A 24,381-nucleotide genomic window follows, 5' to 3' on the forward strand; every position below is an offset into this window, starting at 1 on the left:
CAGGCAAAAGCCAAGTGCATGATGTTGGACAGGGTTAAGGATCATGTGATCCCACAAATTGCTGAGAAGGACACAACAAGGGAAATGTGGGAGGCCTTGACCACTTTGTACGAGGGAGCTTCCGTTCAGCGGGAGATGTTGCTGGAGAGTCAGCTGAGACAGTTTCAGATGCAAAAGGGAGAAGAAATCGATCCCTTCCTTCTCAGGTTGCAGAGGATTCATGACCAGCTAACTTCCGTAGGGTCTACACCAGATGTTGAATTCATGGTCAGGAGTGCCCTGAATACAATCATTGAAGACTGGGAAACCTTTGTCCAAAGCATCTTGGGCAAGGCTTCTCTTCCTAGTTGGGAGGAGATGTGGGCAGCTCTTCGACAGGAAGAGATCAGACGGTTTACCAAGGCAAGACGCAGGAGTAAAGGGATCAGACTCAAGAAGGAGGAAGAGGAGGATGCAACTCTCGCATCACCGGGACATCAAGGGCAACAAAACCAGAAGAAGAAAGACATATCCAAAGTCAGATGCTTTAGATGTGGAGAAATGGGTCATTTCGCCACGCAGTGCCCTCGGAAGAAGGGCAAGGAAGAGAAGTCTAACTCAAAGGCTACTCCAGCGAAAGTTGACGGAGAAGACAATGATGATTGCGCCATGAGTGCTCATGCACCTCTGGAGAAGAGGTGGGGTGATATTGAGCTGTAGTCGGGAGGACTACATGTGGGCAAGATTCTTGAGGTGCCCAAACTCTTGGATCACATATGGTTACGGGAGTCCTTAATGACAGTAGCAAAATGACGGGAGTTAGTTGGTGCGAGGGATGATGGAGCAACAGTGGCAGAGCTAGAGCGCCAAAATTCTGAAGCAGCGCAGTGGAGTGTTGCAGCAGTGCGGAAGGCACAGAGAAGATACAACGACAACGCAGTAGCATCAGAGGGTGAGTACAAATTAGCAACAAAGGTAGCTTCAGCGTCAAGGGGCATCCAGACTGACCAACATGTCACCATTTGGGGGGATTTTTAGTTGCTTACTTCTCAGCGACTCAGTTACAGTGTAGTAGTTAGCAGTGGCAGTACTATGGGCAACATGATGCAACATATTGAGAGGGAGCTGCAATACTGATGCAACAGTGAGAATGGCAGTGTCATGGGCAGCAGTACAGAATGCAGCATCGCAGTGGATGAAGGGTAACAAGCTGAGCATCAGCAACGCAGAGGATGGATGCCGTGGATCAGTGTGATAGTTCTGCTGGGAAGTATTGATAGAGCACATTCCTCACTAAGAGGGAGTGTTGATTTTTGGGTAGCATCGGATGTGCTCTAGCTTTGAAATCTTGTGGAGGGGCTAGAACACATGAGATCTTCAAGACCCAGAAATCGCTTGGAGAAATTCCACCCAGATTGTATTTTATTAAAATAATTGATATTTTTAATGGGGTTCCTAAGTCTAAAATTAGGAAAATTAAAATATTAATGGGTATTAACCAAAATATGGGTGAGAAGCTTTTAAGTGACGAGGATCAAGCCTAGTTTAATCTTAGTCGTTGATTAGAGATTAGATCATGACCGTTGATTTCTCAACAGGAAAAGTATAAAGGAAGGCTTGGCGTTAGTTGGAGAATACAAACAAATAGACTGAGGAAATTGATTTTCTGAGATGAGAAGTTCTCAGGTGGAAAATTGATTGGGGAGATCTTGCAGCTGAGGAGCAGGGATAGTTCGGGAATACTAACAGAGAGGTGGAGAGAAGCTTGTGGATGCAACGCAGTAGCCGGGAGGATTCATGCCGGGCTAGTTTGGGTCTACGCAATCTTGACGCAGAGCCAGAAGGGCCAGCGTAGAGGAGGAAGCTGCCTTCCACGCACATAGTCGGAACTGTCTGGAACTTCCAGAACAATCGAGACAACTGACTTAGTGGGCAGAAGAGTTGACGCTGAGTCTCAGAGAGCTCCACGTAGGCCCACGCAGTTACTGCGAAGGGGCAATGCAGTTGTAGCCGGGGCTAGCCAATTTTGCTGCCGCATCAACCGAACTCTGCCGGGTGAAGTGAGGTAAAACTCACTCATATTTTCCGCCATTGTATTTCTCTGTCACTGGTTTGCTGGGAGGGCAACCAACATTTGTATTCAGAACTACTGCTTAATAAAAGAAAACCCTCAGAGCTGCTGCACTGATTTTCGCGCATTGGGTTTTTCTGGGGACGTATAATCCAAAAATAAGTGTGTCCTTTGTATGGTTGTCTCATTTATTTTTTCAGTACTTGATTTGTATATTGGTGTAGGCTGCAGTGTATTTGCATTAATATTTTTTGAAAAATAACTTGTTAAAACAAAGAATACAAGTAGGTAATGCAAATCAATTTACTGCAGTAGGATTTCTGGTTTGTTAGATTTAGAAATTTTCACACCTAGATCTAGGATTGGCATTTGTAAACCCTAGGATGCCATCCTCAATTTTTTTGTGGAATCCCTAGATTGACAAATTAACATCATTCTTTTATTATTACATATATTTTGCTTGGTTGTGTTTGTCAATAAATATTGCAGGAGCATCATGAAGAAAGCAAAGGAAAGTCTATGAGCATGATAGGAGGGAAATAGAAGGACCGTGAGAATGGTAACATGGTAATCAAGTTGGATTGGGCACTCTGATATAAAGTAAGATTCATGAGAAGAATGGATGTGTGAATTTGGATGCCTGGTTGAAAAATTCGTCATTGGCAACAACGTACTAAAGAATTCATTGCAGCAGTCATGCAACATCTAGTTGGTGAGGGTCACTCAAGGATCCTCCATTGAATGACTTCATGTGAAGATTTCTTCGACCGATGGAAGAATGACCATGATGATATTGTAGATGTTTCCTACTATCTCATATTTGTGGCAAGCTTCCTAGAAGTTCGCTGGTAGTAGGTACAGATGCAGCATGATAAAGCCTCATCATCAAGATGGGGAGCATTTTGAATAAAACTAGGTGACCGATTGAAGTAAAAGGTATGCAATGTTTGAGATTCTTCTTTGATTTAGTTAAATTATGTTTTCTAGTATGTAGGAGTAGGATATAGAATCACGCTTGGTTGCATTAGCATGTTTTGAATTTGTTTGGGTTGAAGACATCAACATTCGAGATGATATGAAAGACTGCTGACTTCATAGGAAGCTACAAAATCCTTGACATGATGACGTGATGTAAGGATGGCTCTTCCTGATGATTCAATAAAGATATTGATGAAGGCAAGTCATGACATGTTGAAAAGAAGCTATTATAATCCGATGACTCTGATGGTTCGATATAATTCTGCTATCGAAAGACAATGCTCTTACAGACAAATATGATATGATTGAGATTCAATTGCAGAAATTGAGTAGATGACTTAGACTGTCTAAGTACAAAGGTTACAGATGGTTCATTGATCATGTCTTGGTAGATTACTTTCCTAATGCTCAGAGGGAGCTATGTTCAAGCACCATAGTGACTGTTTCGTGAATATGAAGCAAGTAAAGATTGATGATATGGAAAGTGATGGCTTGTCCCTACGAGAAGTTGTGAAAGAAGATGGCTCCATGATGTGCATAGAAGTTGAAGATGCAGGAAAAGGAGGCCTACAAGCAACTGATAGTACCATGATCTCCATAGAAGAATAGATAGCTGATATTCGAAGCAAGCCCCTAGTTGAGAGGGAGCTTGGATATCTTCCTTTTATGTGTAAAGGAATTAGTAGATCCTCTCTGGTTGAGAGGAAGAGATAAACACATCATTCTTGTCTTCACATTATGGAGAAAGAATGGAGGATTGGGTAAGCATTTGAATACCGATACTCTCTGAGGATGAGGTAGGGCATCCAATAGGTAAGAGTAGTCAAAGAGGAAATTCCTTGAGGATGTGTGAATCCAAGAGGGGAATGGTCCTAAAAGGACATACCTTGTGAACATCCGGATGGGGTATGTGCCTTGAGAGACAATGATGAAGGTGTCTATAAATCATTGTTTCCCCAACATTGTGCCCTAATCTAGTGGAGAGATAGAACTGTTAATCAAGGCCTCGCTATATGACAATGTTGGTCGATATAATGAGATGCACTGACATAAGTTGAAAAAATAGCTTATGATATGGCTCACCAATCCAACTCTTGTTATGAGAAATTTTCAATGGAAGCGTTGTCCTTGTACCTATATGGTCAAATTATGAATATCTCCCTAATTTAGGGTGGAGTGTTGAAAAATGTAACTAGTGTTGGTCTTCATAATTGTATTTTGTAATCATTGTACTTGTCAAAACAAAAAGAAAAGAAAATATTTTTAAAAGAAAAAAATATTTATTATAAATGGGTTTCTTGCCCATAGTTTTGGTCCTAGGTCAAGCACTCATTTTGTGCTCTAGGGTTTGTACAGTGAGTCAAGTCAAAGTCTTATGTAAAGTACTTGGAAGGCTCATGTATCAATGTAAAGAAATTATTTTTATGTCATGGAAAAGTCTAGAAACCACCAAAGAGATCAGGTCGGCTAGCCCTAAAGGTCGGAGTAGAAGAGACTTGAAGACCCACCCTAAAGGCTATATATTGAAGAGATTTCGTCCCTCATTTACACACTTGTGCATTCAACCTTCTTGAGGAAATCTGAAGAAAAGCAGAAGTGCGAAAGGATGAAAGAAGGACAACAAAGCAGGAGGACCTCATCTGATCTTGATTTTGGTTAAATTTTCTCTTTTTCTTGACAACTGAATTTCTGAGGAAGGCTAGAAGATTCAAATTTGTGAAGGAAGGAGCATATCTTATCTTTGTGGGTGGCTGGTGTTGAAAAATGCAACAAGAAATTCTCAATTTGATTTTTCCTTGTTTAAATTAAGAAAATTTGAATTTCCACATCAACAAACAACTTGGATGCAGTTAACTTGTGTGACATGGCTTGTGTCACCCGGTTTACTCAGTAAATTTGAGTTGGAGGATCTCGAGTTTAGTTAAGCATGTGTGGTTGCTAATTTGTAGCAATCAAAGTCAGTTAGCTCAAGTTGTTTTCAGTTAAACTAGTTCCAACTGTTGGAGGAACTAGTGGAAGGTTAGTTGTGCAGTGGGACTTCAGTCAAACTCAGTGATCGTGGAAGGTTAGTTGTGCAGTGGGACTTCAATCAAACGCAGTGATCATCCAGTTAACTGATCAATCAACCCAAAATAGCTAGTGCATGCAATGAATTCGAGTTCCCCAGCTGTGTTGGAGATTCCAAGGCAGTGTAACATTAGTTGTAGACTAGTCTTGAGTGTACAAGTGTTGCATGCAGTCAGATGATGAACCTTGGGAAGTGCACAATCCGTTTTGGAGAAATTCCTAAACAATAGGGGCCTAATTTATCAGGAATTGCACAAGGAAATAGGGGCTCAAGCAGAAGCAAAATTTGACTAAGTCTAGGTCAGAGCTTCTCAGTGAGAAGACAGATAGGTTATTCATTTGCAGGTTGTGCTTAGTTGAGCAAAGCAATTGTAATGCATCTCTATTCATCAGATTAATGCAAGCAGGCATTGGGTTTTTTAGCAGATTGATTTCCCCAAGAAAAACATTGTGTGCATGTGTGTTATTTCTTATTGATTGTCTGAAATTATTGTTCTAGATTGTCAATTACTTTCCGTGAAGTAGTAGAGAAGGTTTGTGTCTTGTGATTTTGATTAAAATTTCATGAGCAGTTGCAAATCTACACCATAATTTCTACAGCTGGCCTGGTCTCTTGATGGATGGTCTAGTGTCTTGATCTTGGAAGTCTTCATTGAAAAAAATATTATAAGGAGGAGTTCTCTGGGTTTTCTCTTTTGAGGGGTTTTTGCCCTAGCTTGGAGCCTATCTCTGATGTCTTTATTGTTTGCATTGTGATCTTTTTGTTTGGAATTTATTTTGATGATGAGAAGAACATTATAACATTAATGATGAAGTAACAATGTATCACAAGTAAATGTCGATATTCAGAGAAATCAATTAATAATCCAACCCTAATGAACGCCCTAGATTTCTCAACACAATCACCCTGCTAAACATAGCACTACTAATTATAGACCAAATTCTATGACTTGGAATGAACTAAAAAGTAAAACTTGAACCATAGGCAAAACTCAATATTTGGTCCTCAAATATGTAATCTTCCTATTAATTGGACCAATGTTAGAAATTGCTAAAAAGGCAGTTTCTAAAAATAGAATTTGCTGAAAACATAAATTTCTTGAATTTGCCTGAAATTTAAAATCATTCACATCTCCTCAAAGGTTGCCCAAAACTATGATCTGATCAAGAGAAAGTTGAGTTCAAGAAATGCAAAAAAAATTGAGATTTTGAATGTAGAAATCAAGATACTGCAAGAAGAACCAATCTAATCATACCCTTTGGGGGTCTTCAAACATCCCACATTGCTTTGAATGCTGAAAGTAACCTACAAGTGTGGGGCACTTATTGCTATTGAAAACTTGTCCATTAGATGTCCTTGTATAAATGTATGAATTGCTCAAGAAATTTGTCGTACCATCAACCCGTTGAATAATAAAAACATGTGATCATGTGCCAAGTTTCAAAGGCACTCCGCAAACTATTGATGCTAAATGGATGGATTGACTAACCAATCCATCCTATAATGTACCCATGAACAAACTAAGATAGGCACTCGAATTGGCTTTTGATTAAATCCAATCTAATCATACCCTTTGGGGTCTTCAAACATCCCACATTGCTTTGAATGCTGAAAGTAACCTACAAGTGTGGGGCACTTATTGCTATTGAAAACTTGTCCATTAGATGTCCTTGTATAAATGTATGAATTGCTCAAGAAATTTGTTGTACCGTCGACCCATTGAATAATAAAAACATTTGACTATGTGCCAAGTTTCAAAGGCACTCCACAAGCTATTTATGCTAAATGGATGGATTGACTAACCAATCTATCCTATAATGTACCCATGAACAAACTAAGATAGGCACTCGAATTGGCTTTTGATTAAATCTAATTTGGGTGCTAACATGACCTATGTCCTCCCTATTAACAACATGCCTTTGATTGAAATAACCCTTGGTGTATATATATATATATATATATATATATATATATATATATATATATATCCCAAAGTTTAAATATATATAGAAAGATTTAAAAACAAAGTTTAAATTAATGTAAATTAATAGGGGTCTAGATTATTTTTTAATTGAAATCATATAAATAAGTATGCCATTTGTCAATTGACAATTGACATTGATCAATACATTGGGAAACAATAAAATTCATCATGGTTCATTGTCATAATTTGTTAATTGAAGAACAAGACACTGGAAGTCTTTAGTCTTAATTTTTGAACTGAGTACAATAAAAAATTGCCGAATGGCATTTCTACAAATTGAGAAAACAACATGCATGAGTACCAGTAGTGAAGGTTCCATGTTCTGTATTGTTAAATCATCATTGATTAGACTTAGGTCCTCCGTTAACATGCTAGCTAGTAAATCATTGTTCTGAAGCATAGAATAATTCTGGTACTTTTTTTTCCTTAAATTTTTCTTTTTAATACTTTTTTGCATAAAGCGATGTTTAATTACCTGAAGTTGGGGGTACTATCCTTGAAATCGAGGTATGTATGCAAACTGGGGCCGGGTTTTGAGATTTGTCTGTATTATTGGGTATGTGTTGTGCCCATATTGGTTAAGGGAGATGCATATTGGTTACTGTTACCCATAACTATGGCACAATTTTTTTAAGAAAGAAAAAGTTTTTGGTAGTGCCCTAGCAGAAATCTTTGTCATGAGTATAATCACAGCAGTGCATTTGGGTCCTAGGGATTGGGCATATGAGTACCTCTGGATGCACATACCTGTAGGTCTTTAATCAATGGATTTGTGAAAGATGGGCATGAGAATAACAGCATTGTGAAATGCAATAGGAGGATTGTCATGCCTTTAGACACGAAATTTTTATAAAGCTGGAGACAAATCAGTTTCAAATATTTGGCAGCTGGAAAGATCTTCAGAATGTCAAATTTCCAAAGAAAATGCCATGGATTCTGGAGGTGTTACAGAGCAAGATAGGGAGGTACATATGGTGTCACATGTAGGCTTAAGTGGGCTGATCACCTTCACTGGAAATCGGCATTACAACAAAACATAGAAGAATTTAAATGGCAATCAACCAGAAACTCTTATATCTTTTTCGAAATCGAGGGAAGGTCCTCAGCTGGTGTGGGTTTTTTAAAAAAAGGACCCTCCTCATACAGAATAGAAATACCAATCTGCAAGACAAGTTGTTTGCACCAAATGATGTTCTTATTATGGCATAATGATTTCACATTTTAACAAGCCATAAATGAGGTGAGGGACTAGCCTTATATAATTTTGCTTTTAACAAGAAGTTGAAACCCTTTCCCCCAAATAACAAGAAGACTTGTCATTCACAATCCAAAGAGTAAGTCTCCACAATGAGAAAACCATTTTTCTGGAGAATCTTCCTACAAAAGGAGGTTGATTTGATTACAAAGGTCAAGCGACTGGCTCTAGATGCTCTTCCTTGCTTGTGGAAACACTTCCCTGCTTGATTTGACTTGAATTGAGGTTGATTTAAATAAATTAGGCTTGGTCTGACTTGAAGCAACCCTCCAATAGCTAGATAAGTTCTAGTGACTTGCTTGATTTGCCTTGAAACCCTCAACATCTTGCTTTTTGATGCCCAACGTCTCTCTTGATGAAGTCGACTTGGTCCATTTGCTTGGTTTTGAAGATGACTTTGTTGAATGGTGTTGTCAATGGTGCCAACATCGGTCTTTGAGGTTTGAATGCTCTTAATATTCATCTAGTTTGCATTGATTGGAAGTTCCAAAGGAAAAGAAGCCTTGGAAAGCTGTAGAAGCCCTGCACTTGTTGAAGATTTTGAAGATGCAGATTAATGAATTTGTTTCGGAGGCCATCATCATTGGATAATCCTCGTCATCATAATCAATGAATTTGTTTTGGAGACCATCATCATTGGATAATCCTCGTCATGAGATTCCTCATGGTTTGAGAGATATGCTTGTTCAAAGATGAAGCCCCACCTTGTGGTCAAAAGCCCCAAACAAGTTCATGATATGGTAGCCTTTCTTTGGCTAGAATAATGCTCAAGCCATAAGTTGTTTTATTATGAATTAAATTTTATCATGGCAAAAACACCTTGTCGAGGGGATCATATTCATGAGGGGTTTTTAGGATCCAAAATTTGAAACTTAAAATTCAAATATCCCTCCAACTCAAGTCGGCTTCAAACTAAAATTGAAATGTTTTCCCTCCTTTTGGATTTCGGCCAGCCCTCCTAGAAGTTTCTCTAGACTTATAAAAGGAGGCTTTCATTCTCCTCAAAGGCAAGAATTTAAACACTAATATTTGTGAGAAGAAGCTCTGAAATCTTCTGCAGCAAGTGTAGTCTTAATCTATCTTGAAGGAGGTCGAAGTAGCAAAAGGGTTATGGTCGCTTTTGGATGTAGGGTTTCGCTGGTCTTCATGACTACAAACTGAGATAGAATCAAGATTTTGCTTTGTGCTTGCAACTTGCTGGATCACGTGATCTGAAGCTTGCATGAAGGTTTCACCTAAGCTTGCATTTATCTAAGGTTGATCTCTGCTCTTCTATCCAAAATGAACCATGACTAATTCAAATTTCTTTGGCATTGAATTGGGCATCATTACTGGGGCTCTGATCTAGTTTGATGGAGGCTTAAAAAATCATCCCTTCCGGCGCTCCTTATCCTCGCACCTAAGGGATAATTTTGGCCATGGTAAGAGGGCTCTTGTGGCAGTGTCTTATAATCAGATCTGAGGCTTGTTTAGGGCTTTTCTCTGCGGTACAATTTGTGACTGATCTGAGACTTAAAAGTTCAGAGATATAAGGTTTATACCCTTGTTGTGAAATGGATCTGAGGCACTGTTTGGCCACATCTAATGCATAAAAAAACTCGGGCCTCTCTTCTAGTCCATTCACTGTTATCACAATTTGAATCAAGGAGACTTCTAAGGCTTGCATCCTTGTAATCTGAAGCGTAAGGAACCACTGAAAAGAAGGGTAAATCTGGAGCAGTACTGGTCATCATCGAAGAAGACTTGGTTGAAGGAGATTTGAAGTTTTCTCCTCTTATTTGCTGGAGAAAGCTAAGACAAGGGATTCGACCTCCACTTCAAGGCAATCCTGTAGCAGATCTGATGCAACAATTCTGAAGCATTCATCATTGGGTATTTTCTGAAGCATTCAGCGATCTCTTTAAGTTGTTCCGAATGGGTGAAGCCTGATGTAAGTTTTGTCTCAAATCAAGCCAAATCTTGGTATTTGCTACAAGTGTTTGTTTGTATGTTCTGGACACTTGAACTAAAACATCAAAGTTAGAGGCATCAACTATAAGGCATCAATAACATTGCAAGGTGAAGGTTTCAAGAAGAATGTTGCTTTAACAGTAAGAAGCAAGGGAAGTAGCAAGAAAAGGCAGAAATATCAAATCATCACTAAGACTGTCTACAATAGTTGAAGGCATCATTGGTTCAGGGATCTATGATGTAGTATTGAATCCTTGTGACAGAAGTCCCTTGCGGTAGGGTTCACAGAAGTTGTATCATTGTATAAGGCAGTGACATGTCCTGCAAAGGTATTCTCTTGCAAGCAATTGAAAACAGTAGCAGGCATCTGAAGATACATCTTTAAGGCAAGGTTTTCAACAAAAGAAACTGAGGTATGTTGTGCAGTTTGATTGGTTGAAGCTTGTGCATCCTCCAAAAGTTTGTATTTGGAGAGTTTGGTTAGTTTGAAGTTGGGTATTATTGTGCAGTTTGAGTTTGAGTTGTTGGTTGGTTTTGAATATATTGTAAACAGATCATTATCCCTGGTACATCAATCTACATATACATGTGTGCATGTGTGTGTGTCAGATCTTGTTGCAAGGAGCAGAGAATAGTGCTTGACAGTTTGGTCTCATCTAGGGTTTGATGTTCTTGCTGCATAAAGGGTTTTGAGTTGTTTTTGCTACGATTGGTTATTGAAGAGAGGCTTGGTTTTGTATTCAGTATTTGTTGTAGAGATTGTCAAGGATATCCTGTTCAGCATGTTTGGCATTTGAAGGAGGGTTGGAGCCTCCTTCAGTTGGAACTTCTTAATTGATGTAAATTATTGAAGACAAATATTAAGAAGCATTTGGTGGTTTTTCTCCCGGAATGGTTTCCACCTAATTTGTTGTCCACTATCTTGATGTTAATGTGATGTTGATTTATGCATGATCTAATGCTATTGTAAATTTAATGCTCTGTGAAGATAAAATTAGCTAATTGAAGAGAAATATTGATTCACTCCCCTCTCAGTATTTCCAACAGACTTTTGCATTTTGCTTGATAACTTGCCTTTTACTTGAGTAACTTAACTTTTTCCTTCCTTTTCTTGGTTGAACGTTCACTTTATTCGTCTTGAAAATCTCTCGGAGCCCTCACATGTGTGGCTGACCCCTCATTGAATGAGCCCCATGTATAGATCCTCCAATGCGTTGCTCGCTTTCACAATTCTGTCACATGGGTTGACTTGAGAAAAGTTTATGGATGGCTTTTGATACCTTGCATGCCTAATTTGACCTAGATTTTATCATTATTTGCCTCAAAATAATCACACGTGCCACAGAAGGAGGACAACCCCATTTGATTGGGGATATCTCCCTCTTTCCTTGACATTTCAAAAAAATTCCACGTGGTATGGGAAGTATAATTTATGTTGTACAATCTGAGCCTTTGTTGATTTTTGACCCACTGGACAGTGGGCACTATGCATTGGGATCAATGTTGCACGAAGCGCCCCCCCCGTTCCAAGCCCGGAAGCGCGTCCCGTGCGGAAGCGCCTAGGAAGCTTCGCCGGAAGCGCGCTTCCGATTTTTTTTGCCGCTTCCTGGAATTTTGGAAGTGTGGGTTGGAAGCGCTGCTTCCATGCCTCCGAAGTGCGCTTCGTACGGTGCTTCGGGTGTCGGAATCGTGGTGCTTTGGAGGAGGAAGCGTATGCTTCCGGAAGAGGCCGTACGCAAGGCAAAAATTCATTTTTTATTTTTATTTTTTTTTTTAATTTATGTTGACTTAGCATAAAGGGGGTGGGTTAGGGTGACGTTAAGGTGAGGAATGAAGGGAATAAAGCCCCCATTCATTCCTCATTTTCTCACTGTGAGTTTATGAGAGTTGGAGAAGAGAAGAGAAGAGAGGAAAGGAGAGGAGAAGAGAGGAGAGCTTGGAGGAGTGAAGGAGGAGGAGCTAGGAGAAGGAGGAGGAGCTTGGAGGACTTCATCTACAAGAGCTAAAGAGGTAAGTTCAAACCCCAAACTCCCTTATTTTTTTGACATTTTTTTTGTATTTTTCTCCTCCCTCTCCTACTCTTTCCCATTGTTTCTACTTGCTCCTTTACTTGCAGGTTGTCCACCACCTATATCCATATTCCAAGATGGTGTTCTTTTGGTTTCTATGTATCATTCCACTCTTGGTTTTAATGATGGCAAAGGGGAATAGGAATAGAAGGGAAGAAACACAAGAGGACAGTGGTCCCAATATGAGTGACCCAATGTATGATGAGGAGGAAGGGTTTGAAGAGGAAGGGGATGAACCTGAAGGGGACACTGAAACACAGGATGGGAAAGCTGCATTAACACCCTTGTGGAACTATGTGACCAAACTTGATGGGGGAAAGGGTGGTGGAACTTACAAATTTGTGTGCCCTCATGGTTGTCATGGAGGAAAACCATATTGTGGTTCATATACCCGTGTGAGGAGGCATCTTTGTGGGGTGCTAGATAGTGATGAAAAAAGGGTCCTGTGGGGGTACAAATTTGCCCAAACATTTCATCTGAACAAAGAAGAAAATACATCCAAATAGAGGAGGCTGCACAACAAAAAAACAAGAAACAAAAAACTCATTCTGAATCAAGTGCAACCTCTAAATTTGGTAGCTGCTCATCTCCTCATGGTACTTCTGCAAGCTCTGGAGGTAGAAGAACAATAGGGGATTTCCTTAATGTTGCTGGGAGGGATGATGTGGATGGAAAGATAGTCTGTTTTCTTTGTGCTTGCGGTGTACCATTCAATGTGCTTCGCTCTCCTTATTGGCATGAAATGGTAAAGGCCATCAATGAAGCCCCAAAAGGATACAAGGCCCACAACTATGAGAAAGCTAGAACAGTGTTATTAGAAAGAGAAAAAGCTAAGGTTCAAAGAGTTTTGACACGTTTTACAAATGAGTGGGTAGATTCTGGGGTATCAATTGTATCAAATGGGTGGACAAATATTAGAAACCGACATTTGATAAATGTTCTTGGTGTTTCTTCTAGTGGTGCAGTATTTATTACATGTCATGACTCCTCCTCCATCATTGCATCTGCACAAAACATTGCAGATCTCCTATTGAAATCAATCAAAGATGTTGGTCCGAATAATGTGGTTCAAATGATCACAGATAATGCAACAAATTATAAGGCAGTAGGAAAAATTATTGAGCGTACTTATCCACACATCTTTTGGTCTGGGTGCTTGGTTCACACATTGAACCTTTTGATGCATGATATTGTGAAGCACAAAGAATGTGGGTGGATTACTGAGCTTTACAGGAGAGGGAAGCAACTCATTAAATTCATCACAGGGCATACAAGGGTAAACTACTTCTATGGCACTTACTCCAAGTTGCAGTTGCTTAAAATTGCAAAGACAAGATTTGCTAGGTATTACCTCACCTTTAGGCGGCTAGTGAAGGTGAGACAAGCTTTAACTAATCTGGTGTGTGCTGAATCATGGGATGAAATTAACACTGACATAGATGGTGCTAATGCAGTCAAGGACACTGTTCTTGACAGTTACTTTTGGGCATAGGTTAAATATGTTTTGCAATTCACCAAACCAATTTATTACATGATCAAGTTTGCAGATTCAGATTTACCAGTAATTGGGGAGGTGTATGAGCAAATGGATAGCATGTTGGGGCAGATTAAAGACATTGTTGAGCCTAGAGATACCACCTTGTACAATTATATTCGTGCAGAGGTGGAAAACCGATGGGAAATGCTAAATGTTCCATTGCATGCATTAGCATATGTTTTGACACCTAAATACTATCATCCATCATGACTTTCAACACCAGCACTTGGGGGGGGGGGGAGCAGGAGAAAACCACACCAAGATCAAGAGGTTCAGAGAAAATATATGGCTGCATTGAGTAAATTAATCCCTGATGAGGAGGAGGCTGCATTGGTACGGAGACAGGTGAGCAACTATATGCTTAACACTGGTCCATTTGGGAGCATGCATGCAATTAAAGATCGAAAGACTTTTTCTTCTCTTGAGTGGTGGAACATGCATGGAGGGGGTACTCCACTTCTACAGACTTTGGCATTGCGTGTGCTATCACAGGTGGTAAACACTTCTTCTGCAAAGAGGTGTTGGAGCTCTTATTCTTTCATCCATAGTGTTAAAAGGAACAGGTTGAGTTTAGACCGGGCAGAGAGCTTGGTTTATGTTCATTACAACTTGCGATTGTTGTCCCATTACTGTGAATATGCAAAGTCTAATAAAGACTTGTTGATTTGGGACAAGAATCCAGAGGAGCCCAATTTGGAGGATGGAGTGTTGTGAGTAGAGCAATTAGAGGATGCTCTTATCCAGGTATGTCCATTGTGGTATGAATTTTCCAATTTTTCCTTATAAAGCATTTCTCTAATTCATGTTTTTAATTTTTTTGTTAACTAGTGTTTTTTTTTTGCATGAATTTTTTGAGCAATTCCAGGATGATGATGATCGTGTTGATATGCCACCCCCACCCCCATCTGGTCCCTTGGTTCCTAGGTTCCATGGTTCAACACCAACAGCAGGGGGTTCTTCTTCATCAGTTTCAGTGCCACAACCACAACTTCCACATGCACCATCTTCTTCATTGCCACCACGTGGAGGCCCACCGCCACATTCTCTTCGTGGTGGAAGGAGGAGAGATTAGTAGATATATTCACAATCTACTACTTTTGACATAGATTACTCATTAGACTTGTAGGCTTGTGAATTTGAATTTTACCTTTTTTGTCTTGGCGGTGACCAAGTGACATATTTTGTAAACATTATTATTTGAATTTTGGACATGACAAATGTTGACAGTTGCTCACTTGCTAGATAAATCATAATATGCTCTATGTTTTATGTTTTATAATATGCTTAAATGTTTTATGTTTTATAATATGCTTAAAAATTTGATGTATGTTTGTAATAGCTAGAATATAAATGACTGTTGTACATACTAGTAACTACAATGAAATCATGGATGCCATATCTATCTTGATTTATGCAAAAATATGCATGTTTTCATGTCTTCTACAATTAATTTGGTATTTGGGATGTTTGTTTTGAGTATAAATGCAATATATATATATATATATATATATATAGTAGACGCTTCCGCAGACACTTCGCTTCCTAGATTTTTGGAAAATGACGCTTCTGTGTCCCCGCTTTGACCCCGCTTCGTGCAACATTGATTGGGATCCACAAACTGGCTTGGGAAACGTGAGATGTTGGAAAATGCGAGACTACCATGCTTAGAACTGAAAATCAATAATATACCATGGCTAGAGAATACATATGGACTCCATGATACATTACCGCGTGGAAGGACATATGTGTGCTCAAGACTCAGGCTAGACTGGCTCTAGTACCTACAATTAATGATCACTCCTATGAAACCCATAGCTCCTCTAAACCATGTATCCAAGTAGGTCCACCCTAAGTCCTTAAATCTTGTATAAGACAAGGGGACCTAAGAGTGAAGTGTAAGCGGGCCTGGCATGGCTGAGCACAATAGGCTTATGACACCATAACGCATGACATCACATGGGCTACAAGGCTTTGACTTTCATTCTTTGTGCTTAAAATGGTGCTTCCCAAAGAGAAAAATGGCTATAGGTAACCTTGCTAAAATGAGGGGTAACAAGACCTTTATAAACTCATTCAAAGTTTAAAATCCAAATGTCTCTACTGACGAAATATATCAACCAACATAACAACACAAGTATATGACAGAGATTTAAATACTCAATTTAAGGTTAGCCAAGAGTGTATCCTTAAAAAAGAAGCAAGTTACAAAGATACCTTATCATCGTCCTAATTGCAAGAGCCATTGCTTCGAGCAACCACCTTACCAAGATCAACATTGCTCTAAGAAAATTCTATTTACTTTCCAAATTATCGAATATGACTTGTTTCCAATGAGATGCTTGGAGTCACAATCAAAGAAGTCCTAATTGATTTTCTTATCCGTGGAGCATCCCAAAACAAAATCTAGGATGGATTGATCCTTTTACAATGTAATGATATGGTTTGAAACTTCAAAGATTTATTGCCTCATTTCCTCAACCTAGGACAACATCAAGAATATCTCATCAAGTAGAGGAATTAGTTGGTAATAAGCATAGATTTTCCACAATGTGCTTGATAGATATTTCAATAGTATATATCCACAGTCTCTTCTGGATCAGGTCAATTTGTTGTTTCAACAGCATCTCCTTCACCATGTATCCCACAAACAGAACACTCAAGCTTATACTCTTTCAAAACAGGGCTTAAAAGTTGAAGAGGATGTTCTGGTTCTTACAAGATTCCAATAGGGAGGCCATAGGTCACGTTCAAATCCAGTCGAGTCTTGCAGGGTTACTGGTTGCTGTTAAGGTTAGAAGTTGAGCCGCCCTTGATCTGGATATTATGGTGAAGAGGAGGGGATACTGCGAGGATTTCCTTGGAAAAAGTTATATTGATTTTGTATAACATATGACTTGGTTGGTTTTTGGGAGAAAAAGAGAGTGTGTTACTAACCTAATCATCTCTTACTGTGGTTATGGATGCATTCTTCTCTCATGTCTAAAACTAAATTGATGATGAGTTGATTTTGTGCATGGAATATATTGTAAAATCTTTTGAAATCATCAATTGGATGGTCTGATGCAGAAAATGTACATTCTATTTATGAATTTACTTTTGAGCATCCGTTCATGTTTTCTTAGCTGTATCCGTACATTTTAAATCATATTTTCCATGTCTCTATAACAATGAACCTCTCCTAAATATTATGTTCATATTTTATGTTGATATTAATGCCTTAGTTAGTATTTAGTCCTTTAGTTTTGATTTGTTGAAGAAGAATTTTTATTCTTAAAAGTTCCTTTTTTATTAGTGCATCGTACAAAGTAGGTGGTCTATCTTGTATCCCCTTTTTTGTGGCATCACAAGTATGAATTGAATTTCATTAAATTTTCTTAAAGGTCTGTTATTGCATGCTTGTTGTATTGTTTGATTCCCATTTATCAAGTTGACTTTGTAGACGTCTAGATCCTTTCATCTTTGCACAATTTGACCTAATTTTCATCAGTCCTATTGAGAACAGATCGAGCCTTTCAACTGGCATGTTGATCAGCACTGCATTTATTTTTGCACTAATGTAGTCTTCTATTATGTCCTTCTGAAACTGTTTTTAGTTTTGAAAAAATATGCCAATATGCACAATTGGCATAATTTGAAGATATAGATATAGTAGTATCACTAGTTGACTTCACTAGGTATCAAGGTATTTCAATTAGAATGAGAAGAACAACAGATATCTGAATTAGAATAAGAAATAGAAATACTCATGAAGAATAATTTCTTGTTGGCAGGGTAAAGTAACCAATCGTCCCCTTGCTGGCACAAGGAAGAGGGGTAAGACACAAGCGGAGGATGAGGTATTGGAAAAGGAACTGTTAAATGATGAAAAGGAATGTGCTGAGCACATCATGCTTGTTGATCTTGGTCGGAATGATGTTGGAAAGGTAATTGACAACTCATGTTAACTAGAGAAATTGGATCATAAATTATATTTTTAAAAGTTTATAACTACATTTTTATATAAACAAAATTGCTACCTCCTAAGTTCTTACATTAGTACATCAAACCTATTGTTTTCCTTTGAAAGAACGTTTATTAGAAAAGAGAATAAACTAACCAACAAGAGACCTATATCGAGTGTTACACACAAATCCATTAACAGACAGACATGGAAATTCATTGACAGGAAAGAAGGCAAAGACTGTGGAAGAACCTACATTTTTTAGCAGTGGTTACTTTCTTCATTGCTCTCCACCAAGATCTTTATGAGTCTTATGTATAGTTCTATCTCTTGAGTTTCTCTCTTCAGCAGGGAAACTTTGTAGGAGGGATAAATGTTATGTGCTTTTACTGCATGCCAGACTCTCAAGATCTTGAAGTTCCCTTTCTGATTCACTAACAATTTTTTTACTGTATTTGGATATGTTTGTGGGTTTGGTCCTTATCTTCTTACTTTCTTCTCAAATCTTGCCTGTTTCTCACTTTCTTCTGAAATCTTGCCCTTAGTGTCTGTCCAGTTGATGGTGTTCCATAGTATGTTGTTCTGTCCCTCACACTGTTCCCTAGATTCTCATAATTTCATCTTTCAATTCCATTTCTAATGTGTTGACATTGGGCTTGTCTCTTTGTATGGAAGGTAAGGCTACTTTGTTTCTGCATTTTTTTCTCTCAAGTCTAGATTTGAGTATGGAATTATGAATGAACTAAGGTTGTCTTCTTTATCATTGTACTACTACCCTAGAAATTAAAAAAAAATTCATCTCTTACAAATTCTTTCCTTGATGTGGTTTAGTGGATTCATGGCCTAACAAATATCAGATCTCAAAAACCTAACCTGTTTGCTTCCAAAGAAAATAAACCCAATGCCCACTAGATGATCTCATAAGCATGAAGAGCAAAAAGGTAATCACCTCAAGTATTGATGTAAAAGTTGTTGATGTTTGTAATCAAGCCGGTCTTCTTAATAGGCCTAAATGTCTGGGTGTGCATGAGTAGCCCACAATCTCCTTAAGACACTTGCTCAAGTTGCTAATGTAATGTAGTCTAAGTTTTAAACTTAGGAAAATCACATAGTAATTATGTTGGTTGGTTGAGCTAAAGAAACTTGGGAAAAGTAAAGTAATTTACTTTAGTGATTATGTTTTAATTTCAACCATTCATCTTAAGTGAGGTGAGATCTAATCTTGGTTGTCAACCACTTTGGAGATTAGGGTTAGGAATTTATTTGAATGGAAAGTTATAAAAGCAAGGCTAAGAAGAGGAGAAAGACACACTTTACAACGACACTAGCATCTGAGACAGATTTTCTGAAGTAAGGAGTGCCATACTCTAGTGTGTTGGGTCTGAGGAAGTGCAAAAGTGCAATATTGAAGATCTAGGTCATCCAAGGAGATCAAGGATAGATCTAGGGCCTGATTTGTTGGATTAGATCCAAGGCATATATGATATTGTATTAACATTTTTCTTAGTTGGGCCATTATTTTAGGATGAGAGTCCAAGTAAGTTCAGGGTTAATGAAGAACGATTGATTGAGCATATTCTGTTTTTTCCATTGTGATTTAGATTGGTTGTATACTTTTTGCTTATGCTAATTAAGTTAAGAATCTAGTTGTGCATTTATTCAACAGATTTGTACTCTGCTAGTGTAATAAATTGCCGGGTTTTATGTCCACAGGAAAATTAACAAAAGTGAGTGGAGCATCCATCTAGGGATGACTAAGCTTAACAAATATTTGTTTTCAATTGTGTGATACTTGTTGTACTTAATTTTCAATGTTAACTTTGTTTTTAGTTCTGTGATAGTTGTGAATGTTGGTCGACCATATTGGAAATGTTTGGTAAAACGACGTTGAAATGGAATAACTAATTATGAAGATGTTCAATATACCAATGGCATAGTAAATACCAATGTTATTAGAATCGGACCAGTCATCAAACTAGTAGACACCTTGGATCGAGAATCAACCGGAACAGAACCAAGACCAACAAAAAAACCAAACCAAAAAGCCAGTCGACCAAAAATACATAAAATATTCAAAATTTAAAGAAAAACACACACACACACACACATATATTCATATGCATCCATATAAATTCAAACCATTTATACACAAATATGAAAAGGTTCTCATTTATATAGCAAGAGTGCATAATACCAAAATAACACTTAGTGCAATACATCTCTAAAAAAATACATCAACATACATGCTCTAAATGGCCTCTCGAGTCCAGAAATAAGCGTAGTACTAAACTACAACACTATTAGTACTAATCCAAATCATCATCCTCATCCTCTTTCTCATCTTCATCCTTAGAATTAGTACACTGAGAATCTATAGTGGGATTTCGACTTGATTGATCATTCCCCTGGGCCTGAAGATGGAGGTGGGTCCAAGTCCATCCAAGAAAGATCTTCATTGTCAAATGTTGGTTCCTGGGTCTCCACAACCCACTTTGGATGATGGATCAAAGTCATTCAAAGTTATGTTGCTTGATTCAGGTGTCTTGTTTAACAATTGGTTTCGCCTCAACCTGAGGTTGTATTGAACATAAACCATGTCATTCAAATGTTTTTGCTACAAATGATTCCTCTTCATGGTGTGTATTTGCTCAAAAGAACTCTAATTTTGAGAGATCTTTCGGTAAAAATCACATAAAGAAACTATAAGTCGATGTGTTTCGAACCATCTAGTGTGGTTCATCTTCAAGACAAGATGATGAACCAAATCATGACATTATATTAAATAGATGATGAGAGATGTTTTCTAGCCGTTAGAATATAACAACTAGTTTTGACTAAAGAATTATCATTAATTAATACTTTTTTTTTTAATTAAAATAAAGTAATAGATGGAAAGAGAAATGTTTTATAGCCGTTAGAATTTAACAACTATTTGACTAAAAAATTGTCATTAATTAAAAAAAAAACATTTTAAATTAAAATAAAGTAAAAGATGGAAATTAGTGTAAATAAAGAATTAAATTAATTTTATTATTATTATTATTTTATCAAAGGAAGGTCAGTAATAATAAGGCCAAACTGAATTATTCTAAACAATAAAACTGAAAAATAGTAATAAGAAAATGGAAAAAATAAAAATAACTAAATAAACAAAATAAAAATAATAAGGTCAAATTTAACTATTAAAAAATAATGAAACTAAAAATAGTAATAAAAAAATGAAAAAACAAAATAAATAAAATATAAGTCAAAATAATGAAATAACTCAATTTTATTATTTAAATTAAAAATAAATAAATAATAATAATAACAATGAAAAAAAAGAGAAGAATAGTAAATAAATAAGAAATAAAGGAATACCATAAATTTTGATTAAAATAAATAAAAAATAAAAAATAAAAAAATAAAAAATTAAATATTATAAAAACTTAGGAATACAACGTAGGGATCCAACACTTGCTAATATTCCAACCATCATCTCTATTCAGATTGATAGGCTTCCTTTCAATTTCCAAGGCCTCCCTAAACTTACGGTGATGAAAATGATCAATCGTTGCAATGACCCTCGCCTCTTCAATGTAGATGTGATGGTTTGTCTTTTTTGCATGTTTTGCCAAAGCGGAGGAGCGAGACCTTCCATGTTTGATGTCACCTGCGTGCTCAAGAATCCTTTGATTAATTGAGCGGCCAGTTTCACCAATGTATGGAGTCCCACATGAGCAAGGGATAACATAAACACCTTTCACATCTCTAGGTTTCACAGGGTCCTTCACTGATCGTAGGGAGCTTTGGATAGTGTTTAGGGGCCTAAATGTCAAAGGAACTTTATGCCTCTTCAGGATCTTAGCAATCTTGTCTGTGGTTACTTGGATAAACAGAAGATGAACCCCTGAAAACTGATCTTTAAGATCATTTTTAATCCTAGGACCTTTTTTAGTCTTAAGGAAGGCTCTAAGACATTGACGCTTACTATAACCATTCTTTTTAAAAACACTAAGGAGATGGGTTTTTTCATCATTGAGGTGGTTTTCATCAGAAACTTGTAATGCCCGAGTGGCTAAGGTGTTGAGAACACCTAGCTTTTGAGCGGGGAAATGATGCGAATTCGCATGAAGATATTGTTCAGTGTGAGTTTTCTTCTGAAAAACCTGGTGGGAGAAAGAACCATCATCTCTCTTTGAAATAAGAACGTCGAGGAAAGGGAGGTTGCCATCGATTTCACATTCCATAGTAAACTTTATGGAACTAGATTGATTGTTAAGATGTTGGAAAAAGAGCTCCAACTTTTCCTGACCATGAGACCAAATGACGCAAGTGTCATCCACAAACCTTTTCCAAAGCTTAGGCTGGAATAGAGCTGAGGACAAGGCCTTAGATTCAAAGTCCTCCATAAACAAATTAGCCACTATTGGGGAAAGGGGGGAACCCATGGCAACTCCACAAGTTTGTTCATAAAATTCACCTTCAAAACTGAAGAAAGTAGAAGTAAGACAAATTTCAACCAAATAAGCTGTATCTAGGTCTGTAATGCGCTTGATGACTTCAATGGCCTCGTTAATGGGGATATTAGTGTACAAGGAGACCACATCAAAACTCACCAAATTATCACCAAGATCTAGCCTTATACCCTTTAATTCATTGACAAACGAAGACAAATCTTTGACAAAGGATTCAGTCCGACCAACAAGAGGTTTTAGCTTATTTGCTAAAAACTTAGCAAGAAGATAGGTTGGCCCTCCAATGGTGTTGACAATGGGATGCAGGGGAGCCCCTTCCTTATGGATCTTTGGAAGACCATAAATCCTAGGAGTGAGAGGGCTACTCTCAATTAGCTTCTGGCTAAGGGAGCTAACAATGCTACTAGATTTTATGGCTAGAGCAACTGTTTTAGAAATCTTCTTTAAGGGATTCTTATTAAGTTTTCTATGGCTCCCGCCATTACAAAGGTGATCTAACATTTTTCTTTGGTAATCTTCCTTATCTAAGATAATGACAACATCCCCTTTGTCAACGTTGGAGAAATCCTCTTCCCATAAAAGTTTTTCCTATAATGTGCAAAATAACTAGCTTTTGGTGACAAGCCCACCAAATTAGCTCATAAACAAAAGAATAAGCCTCTCATGAGGTTGAATAATCTATGATGCATGTCGTTGGGCCTTGGAAGAGGCCTAATGAAGTCCCTATGTGCCATAATGTGGAGTTGGACTTCCAAAAGCAATGGACAAGGGGTTGGCCCCTTTTAATAACCTGTGGTGTTCCAAATGACATGTGGGTGCACACAAGTGTCCTCATGGGTCTCCAAACAAATTGAATGCCTGTAGATCGCCTGCAAGGGCTAGGATGGTGGTGTAGGTGATGCCACATCATCGTGCAAGTCCTGGACCATTTGCCAAGTGTGTGGTCCAACTGTGGGGCCGACTAGACATGATGAATCAGGTGCATCTTCCTTGTCCAACAAGTGAACCATGAGCAATCTCTGAATGGCTATGGGGATTCATGGAGTGCTGCTTGTTGATGTGGATGCCCATGGCTCTCTACACACACCTTACTTGTGCCAATGTAGCCCTTTGGGGGTCAGGACCACGTATAGGGATACCAAACCCAAATGGAAACCATCTGCAAATCTGCATTAGATCCAATGTGTCCTTGTGCCCAATGTTGCACGAAGCGGGGACGTTTTTTTGGAAGCGGGGACGCGGAAGCGTCATTTTCCAAAAATCTAGGAAGCGAAGCGTCTGCTATATATATATATTTATATTTTTTTGCATTTATACTCAAAAACATACCAAATACCAAATTAATTGTAGAAGACATGAAAACATGCGTATTTTTGCATAAATCAAGATAGATATGGCATCCATGATTCCATTGTAGTTACTGGTATGTACAACAATCATCTATATTCTAGCTATTACAAACATACATCAAATTTTTAAGCATATTATAAAACATAAAACATTTAAGCATATTATAAAACATAAAACATAGAGCATATTATGATTTATCTAGCAAGTGAGCAACTGTCAACATTTGTCATGTCCAAAATTCAAATAATAATGTTTACAAAATATGTCACTTGGTCACCACCAAGACAAAAAAGGTTCAAAATTCAAATTCACAAGCCTACAAGTCTAATGAGTAATCTATGACAAAAGTAGTAGATTGTGAATATATCTACTAATCTCTCCTCCTTCCACCACGAAGAGAACGTGGCGGCGGGCCTCCACGTGGTGGCGGGCCTCCACGTGGTGGCAATGAAGAAGATGGTGCCTGTGGAAGTTGTGGCTGTGGCATTGAAACTGATGAAGAAGAACCCCCTGCTGTTGGTGTTGAACCATGGAACCTAGGAACCAAGGGACCAGATGGGGGTGGGGGTGGCATATCAACACGATCATCATCATCCTGGAATTGCTCAAAAAATTCATGCAAAAAAAAAGCACTAGTTAACAAAAAAATTAAAAACATGAATTAGAGAAATGCTTTATAAGGAAAAATTGGAAAATTCATACCACAATGGACATACCTGGATAAGAGCATCCTCTAATTGCTC

The 24,381-nt window shown here is 38.0% G+C and overlaps 1 protein-coding gene across 1 annotated transcript in view; it reads left to right on the plus strand.

Moving 5' to 3' along the window:
• Positions 1 to 24,381, plus strand: part of LOC149222395 (anthranilate synthase alpha subunit 1, chloroplastic-like) — a 352,329-nt gene that overhangs the window by 255,222 nt on the left and 72,726 nt on the right. The window contains exon 13 of the mRNA XM_089387583.1: positions 17,662 to 17,814. Coding sequence (XP_089243709.1) covers positions 17,662 to 17,814 — 153 coding nt within the window. The remainder of the gene's footprint in view (positions 1 to 17,661; positions 17,815 to 24,381) is intronic.

Source organism: Pinus tabuliformis, chromosome Q, assembly GCF_031772625.1.
Source record: "Pinus tabuliformis cultivar Carrire ecotype Pingquan chromosome Q, CPIR1, whole genome shotgun sequence".
NCBI classification, from domain to species: domain Eukaryota; kingdom Viridiplantae; phylum Streptophyta; class Pinopsida; order Pinales; family Pinaceae; genus Pinus; species Pinus tabuliformis.